The sequence below is a fragment of the Camelina sativa genome, chromosome 7 (assembly GCF_000633955.1).
Source record: "Camelina sativa cultivar DH55 chromosome 7, Cs, whole genome shotgun sequence".
NCBI lineage: Eukaryota > Viridiplantae > Streptophyta > Magnoliopsida > Brassicales > Brassicaceae > Camelina > Camelina sativa.
In genome coordinates this window covers 13,849,547-13,857,552 of record NC_025691.1, presented here as the reverse complement: position 1 = coordinate 13,857,552, position 8,006 = coordinate 13,849,547, and the positions used below count along the sequence as shown (strand labels likewise).

At 39.8% G+C, this 8,006-nt stretch overlaps 1 protein-coding gene across 1 annotated transcript; it reads left to right on the top strand.

Moving 5' to 3' along the window:
• LOC104701130 (CBS domain-containing protein CBSX6) lies at positions 4,632–7,622 on the top strand. Its single transcript, XM_010416771.2, has 2 exons — positions 4,632–5,251; positions 6,522–7,622. The coding sequence occupies exons 1-2, from the start codon at positions 4,902–4,904 to the stop codon at positions 7,447–7,449; spliced, it is 1,278 nt and encodes a 425-aa protein (XP_010415073.1). The 5' UTR covers positions 4,632–4,901; the 3' UTR covers positions 7,450–7,622.

The following is an 8,006-nucleotide window of genomic DNA, read 5'->3' as shown; positions in this document are numbered from 1 at the left end:
CGACTCCCAGCTTGTCGCCAATCAGTACAATGGTAAGTACGGCACCAAATGCGGTCGCATGGATGCCTACTTGAAGATAGTAAGGGAGGTTGCACAGGAATTTGATCACTTTGTAGTTGACAAAATACCCCGAAGTGCTAATGCTCCCGCATATGCTCTGGCTGTCCTAGCATCAACCTCGGACCCAGACTTACGTCGAAAGCATTTCTACAAGTAGTATCGACGCCGGAAACCACATCAATATGATATCCGCTGACCCTCAGGATCCCGCCAATCTCGATGAAGATATGCGACCCTACGAAGCTGAGCAAACCGACTGGCGACAAGAGATACTTCAATACATAACCGAAGGGACAATCCCAGCGGACAAGTGGCAAGCTCGGAGGCTCAAGAAGGGCGTCTTTATCGATGGAGTGCGGCCGACATATTATTACAATGCATTTCGGCACAAGAGGCCCACCGGGTAATGCAAGAAATGCACGAAGGGGCCGGCAGAAACCACTCAGGTGGACATGCTCTAGCACTCAAGATCAAAAAGCATGGTATATACTGGCCAACCATGGTCAACGATTGCGAGCAATTTGCCGTCAAATGCGAGAAGTGTTAGAGGCATGCGTCAGATATACACGCCCTGACAGAATTACTCTCCACCACAACGGCGCCATACCCGTTCATGTGATGGGCGATGGATATTGTCGGACCGTTTCCTGCCTCGCGCGGCAAAAAATTCCTCCTCATACTGACGGACTACTTCACCAAGTGGGTCGAGGCAGAATCTTACAAGAAGGTTCAAGCAAACGAGGTCCAGAATTTTGTCTGGAAAAATATAATATGCCGACACGGGCTACCATATGAAATCGTTACAGATAACGGGTCGCAATTCATCTCCAAGAAATTCGACGACTTCTGTGCAAGCTGGCGCATCCGCCTTAGCAAGTCAACCCCGAGATACCCCCAAGGTAACAGCCAGGCGGAAGCCACTAACAAGACGATCATAAACGGCTTAAAGAAGCGACTCGAAGAAAAGAAAGGACTTTGGGCCGACGAGCTAGATGGTGTGTTGTGGTCTCACCGAACAACCCCGCGAATAACGTCGGGACAGACCCCTGAAACATGCTATTTATATGGTTATGGTGGAATGATATGATAATGGATAGGTGGATGCAAGGTGTTTCAATTACCCTTATGTAGTTGTAGCATAAAGAATGTCAAACCATAATGAGTGTGATGCAAGCAATCAGGATGTGAATACTCATCTAAGTCAAGCCAAATATAAAGGATGTTTGTCACTAACAACCTAATGATGATTATGAAATGCAGAATGTTAAGGTACTAAAACAAGATACTAGATGCAAAGTAAACAGAATGATCAAAGCAGTAATAGAATGAAACAGGAACAAGAATTAAACTAATGCAAAACAAGTAATGAAACAGGATTAAACAGGAACTAAACAAAATGCAACAGGAAATGCAACTAGAATGAAAAAGGGAATGAAACAGAAAGATGCAGAACATAAAACAAGAACTGTGGAATGAGCTCGAGCAAGCACTCGATCGGATGCTCGATCGAGTGAATGGTCGAGTAGATGAACGAATGCCAGAAACAGAGAATGGTCGAGTAGCAAACAAGAATCAATTAACAGGATTTAAAACAGGGAAATCAATAATCATAGAAAGGTCTTAAGGATGGATTCATGGGATGGACTCAAGCTATGGTTATCTAAATTGGTCAACAAACCTCAATCAACAATGAGCTATCTCTAGACAATGATCTTCTAATACATGTTAATCCATTCTCATGACAATAACAATCAAGCCAAGATACTTCTTAGACCTAGCTCTCACTAGCTATTACATATCAAGGCAGGCATTAAACAACCAGATCATTAATGTCAAAAATCAAACAAAACATCTAATCTCTTAGCCTGCTTCATGATAATCTATAGTATTAGCCTTATCTAGCAACTTAGACATTGGTATGATGCTAAGAAGCTTAAGATCTACCCTTACCCTCTCAGTATAAGAATAGCATAGAGCATACCTAACCCATAAGAGATATTAAGCAATCAATCTTGACCAATCCAAACAACCATAACCTTTATCCACCCTAATCCATCCTCAAGATCCTAAGCCACTACTCACAATCACAAAACATGATGAACAAAGTCATACACCCAGAAATCAATGAAACTTGCATTATTAGATAGATGAGATGAAGATCTACAATATTGAAGAAGAAATCAAACTCAAATTCTCAATACTTAGAAAGTTATGAAACCAACAAGTATCAAAGATTTCTTTGTTTTTCTACAAAAGTGGCTAGAGAATCTAAGCAAAGATGTGCAAAAAGTAGATAATTCCCAAAAGGGTAAATACTAGGTCTAGAATTGTATTCTAAAAAGTCTCTCACTTGGTGGCTACAGGGTACAAGGCCTTTTATAGGAAAAGGAAGGGAAGCCCTAAAAATGCTAAAAGACAAAATAGGTGGGCGGCTCGGTCAACTCGACCAGGTGCTCGGTCGAGTGCTGGTCGAGTGGCCTCTTCTTCTGCTTCTCCCATCCGGTTGAGTCCTTCTCCGCACACGGTCGAGTGTCTGGTCGAGTGAGTGGTCGGGTCCGGACCTTGATTCTTCAGCTCCAAATCCCTTGTTTCCTTCTTTTGACAGCTCCAATCTTCTTCAGCATCACTTCCATGCTCCTGAGGATCCAAAATCACCTGTTTATACAAGTAACTATGCAAATGCAATGCAAATCTACTCTATTGCATAAACAGTTCTATAGCTACACATTAATGGACAAATGAGATAGAAAATCATGCAAAATATGTGAATATGATAAGGGAAAACATGGTAAAATATATGAACATCAACCCCGTTCTCACTAGCATATGGCTTAGAAGCAGTTGCACCAGCCGAAGTAAGCGTCGGCAGTTTACGCCAAACCCTGCTAGTCAAAAATCTAGAGTTAAACGAAGAAATGCTTTACGATAGCCTAGACGAGATCAAGGAGTTGCGAGATCATGCCTTACTCTGAATTCAGAAATACCAACAAGCAGCAGCTCGCCATTATAACAAAAAGGTCAATCTGCGATCTTTCAAAGAAGGAGATCTCGTGTTACGCAAGGTATTTGAGAACACCGCCGAACTCAACGCAGGGAAGCTCGGCGCAAAATAGGAAGGCCCCTACCAAGTGTCCAAAGTCGTCCGCCCAGGAGTCTACGAGCTAATGACTATGTCCGACGAAGCAATTCCGAGATCTTGGAATGCCGACAACCTTAAGCGTTATTTCTACTAAATATATATATATATATATATATATACCATTTTATGTAATCTGAACTACGAGCGGCTTGATTCTTTTTATATATAAAAAAGGTACGTAGGCAACCTCGAAAGGTGCAGCCACTACTTATAAAATTTCTTGGTAAAGTTACTTCGTTATTCCTTTTATTAAGCATACTGCCTTACAAAGTTTCACCCTGTCTTAACAGGCCTCCAACCACAATGAACTAAAGGGGGGGGGGGACAATTGTTGGATATGGGTTTCACCCTGCCTTAACAGGCCTCCAACGTAGCCCATTCCCGAATAGTCAACCTAGTCCTTAGAATCGTTGACTGACCAAATCATCCTTATCGGGCCGACATAATTTCTAGAAGGCCCAATAAAGACATACAACCCATTAAACGACAGCCTGCAAAGAGGCGATCACCGACCTTGCCCTTAAGCGGTACCACATTGATCTTGAGGTATGAGGGTGAGACGTCCTATCAGCTATAAATACCGAGAGATAGGCATAGAGAATGCATCAAGGAACCTGGAACAGGAGTCTGGAAACAATCCGATTCTAGCACTAAGATAAATAGTCAATTTGAGCATACATCATTCTGTAATTAGCCGGTCGGCTTAAAGCATGATATCTTGTAAACTCAGCGATCTTTGATTATCTCAATAAAAGTTCTTTGTTTCGCCCTCTTTAAATCATTATTCTCGATCTTTAGTATCAGTCCTTCAACATCCTAGAACTACTCAAAACTTCCCATTATGTTATGATGTCCTTCTTTGTTGATTTACTTCTTTCTAAATGTCAATCTATCAATAGGTAACGTTAAGCAGTAAATAAAAAATTTTATTAGCATTGACGAACATAGGCTGGTCAACAATCGGTGGCACCATAACTTGACAGTAAAATTAATTTTACACTTTCCAAGTAGGCATCAAATATACCGAGTGTTTTTTCCATTGTCCCTCTTGTGTATAGACTATAGAGAGATAGTCTAGATGAACATGACAAAGAAACACATGTGCCCATCTCAGCCTCACTGCTCTTCTCTGTCTCAATGAATGAACATGTGCTCACCTTTTTGTGGTCTTTAAAATTCTTTTGACCATTTTGTTACCATTATGGAACCATTTCCTAATAACTTTTTAACACCCAAAATTGATCATATCCACATTTATAATATAACATGTATCTTCTTAAGATTCTTTTCTTCTCTAGTCAAACAATTGTTACCTATTTTGTAGTATTTTGTCTTATCTATCTTATGGTCATTTTTTTTATTAATCTGATTACATGAAGATCCAAAAAGTACATATAAGTACATAAGACAAGAGATACGTCCAACATAACTGTATGTTTCATCGTGTTATGTTTATTCTTCTTTCTTAAGAATACAATTATACGGACACAACAAACTCAATCTCTCTATCCACATAAGCTCTGATCAAAGAGATCGCTTCATGGGACTTCAATGGCGAATTCTCTTCTTCTCCTTTTGATCCTTCTCCGATCACCCATCACCGGCGTTCACCTTCTCCTCGTCTTTCTCCACTCTCTTTTATAACTCTCTCTCTGCTCCTTTCGACCTCCAAAATTCACAGATCTATAGCGAGATCTCTCTGATGGCGTCAGTGTTCTTGTATCACGTGGTTGGAGATCTAACCGTAGGCAAGCCAGAGATGGTTGAGTTCTACGAAACAGAGACGGTTGAATCTGCGATTCGAGCCATCGGTGAGTCGACGGAGTGTGGGATTCCGGTTTGGAGAAAGAGATCGACGCCGGCGCTTCCTGGGTTCGTTGAGAATAGTGAGATGAGGCAACAAAGATTCGTTGGGATTTTGAATTCTTTGGACATCGTTGCGTTTTTGGCTAAGAGTGAGTGTTTGCAAGAAGAGAAAGCTATGAAGATTCCTGTCTCTGAGGTTGTTTCTCCCGACAACACTCTCCTTAAACAGGTTGATCCTGGCACAAGGTTAGTTTTTTTTATCCTTAAAGTTCAATTAATGTAATAAAGGACCTGACTTTGAGTTACTGTTTCTTGGTTTGATTGATTCTGTTTGGTTTTGAGTTTTAGTAGTATACACGTAAGATCTTAACTTCAGTAAAAAGGGTCATAGCTTAGAGTAAGGTGGCAATAAGATTCTAGTGTCATGAGGATTTAGTTGAATTCAAAGTTGGTCACTTGACCAAGTGAGTCTTGGGCTAGTGGTCTTTCCTAGGACTCATTGCTTGCGAGGGACATTAACTTCTTGAAATTGGAGATTACTGCCCCAAAGGGTCACTTGCTTAAGCTTCATAACTTAGTAAGATCTCGTTTTTTTTTCTTTTTAGTTTATTTGGTGTAGTTATAATTGAGTGAATCTTAGATCCGTGATTGCATTTAGTCCTCTGAACATGGTTGGATCTAATCAGAGACTACATGTTCGGTATTGATATATATAGGCCATGTGCGTTGACACTTATATTTTGATCCAAACTTCAGGTTCAATTATAGATACAAGAAAGTGGGACGACCTTGTGTTCTTCTTATTTTATTGATTTGATTATATATAGTTAGGTAGATTTCCTCGTGCTTCAAATTGTCAACCTTGGTTAGTAAAATGAAGTTTTCTATGTTTTCAGCGCCTTGTTTTCTTGTGGTCAGTGTTTAGAAACATGTTGCAAACATCTTGGGAAACCCAAATACTAAAAAGAGAATAGTTTCAAGTGTATCAATCTCTTTTTGACTTTTTTTTATTCACCTCAACTTCTACTTGCTTAGACCTTAGTCAATCCTTCTTTTATGTCTGCAACTAACTTTGTAGTTGACTGTGATAAAAACTTTACGTCATCTAACGAGTACAAAAACAGGAAAACACATGTTTTAACAAGTTGATAGTGTAACAATTCTGTTAGGATTTGTTCTCTAAGTATGCAACCAGTGACAAACTATATTCTGTAATGCTATGACCAACTGGATTTGAAATACTGTTTATATCCAAAAATACAGTGTTCCTTGCCTTTATCTGCATCTTTGTTCTTCCTTGCTCAACCTTATTGACCAAATAGGATATGCCACACTTCTCGAGAGTGCAGAAACTTTTTGGTTTTTCAATTAGAATGCTCTCTTGTCCAAATGTTTTTGATTTCATGTTTCCTTTGTTGCAAGGAATTCGATGTTTCTGTTGATGGAGTTAGCTTCCTTGTTTAATATCTTTACTTTTTCTATGATGGTGATTTTGTTGTATCAAATGTAATGTAAGGTTGATAGACGCTTTGGAGATGATGAAACAAGGAGTGAGACGACTTCTAGTTCCTAAAAGCGTTGTTTGGAGAGGTATGAGCAAGAGATTCTCCATTCTTTACAACGGAAAATGGCTGAAGAACAGTGAAAACTCTAGCAGTAGCAGTGGTCTCGCTTCTGACTCCACCAACAGGCCTACTACGTCCATGACTTCAAGCCGGGACAAGTTTTGCTGTCTCTCAAGGGAAGACGTGATCCGCTTCCTTATCGGTGTCCTTGGAGCGTTAGCTCCTTTGCCACTCACCTCAATCTCTACCCTGGGAATCATCAATCTAAACTATAACTTCATTGAAGCCTCTCTTCCAGCCATTGAAGCCACCAGAAGGCCACAGTGTGACCCTAGTGCGATCGCCGTGTTGGAACAAACAGAAAACGAACAACAGTTCAAGATAATAGGAGAAATATCAGCTTCGAAGCTATGGAAATGTGATTATCTGGCTGCAGCTTGGGCTCTAGCTAATCTCTATGCAGGACAGTTTGTGATGGGAGTTGAGGACAACATGTCATCAAGATCTTTCAGCGACTTCCTCCAAACTTCATTTCCGGGAGGAGAACAGAACGGAACAGCAACAAAGGCCAAGAAGTTCAGCAGCAGGAGCATCGGTTTTAATCCAACAAGCCCGACAAGGTTGAGCATCGGTAGGAGCATGTACAGGGGAAGAAGTGCGCCGTTAACTTGCAAAACATCGAGCTCTTTAGCTGCGGTTATGGCTCAAATGCTGTCTCACAGGGCAACACATGTTTGGGTTACCGAGGCTGATTCAGATGATGTTCTTGTTGGAGTTGTGGGATATGGAGAGATCTTGACTGCTGTAACTAAACAGCCTTCTGCTTTCGTTCCTTCGAATCGGTCTTATGAAGGTTTTGGGAATGATACTCAAAGCTAAAGACTACAATCAAAATGATCATTTCTCTTTCTGTTATCCTGTGAAAAAAGTTGCTATTAAGACGTGTTCTAAGGATATAGAAGGATAATATTTTTGGGTGTTTAGTCTTTTGTGTACTATTATTAGTGTCAGCTGCAAGAAGCAAAGTTAAATTATCTCTTTTATTTTTTATTTTTTTTTAACTTCTTTTTATTCAACAAACACGGTCAAAGCTGTTACTCATTCATTACAATGTAAAGTTGTGAACTCTCTCCTCCGCAATGCTGGGTTTATTGTATCAAAGTTAAAGTTATATATTTTGGATTTTGAATACATTATTTAGAATAATCTGATTATGAGTTAAGACAAGTATGTATATTTGTTGATGTAAGAAATCGACAATATAAATAATAAAAATATTAATGGGGATAAATTGGAACTGGTCTTTTTATTAACGTAGAATTGAAAGTAAGAGTTTACGGAAAATACAATTAAAGATCTAAGCACAGTTAATACGATAATAATTGCTCTTTTCTCTGATTGCCAAGATTTTGGAGCCAGAGCTCTAACAATGACAT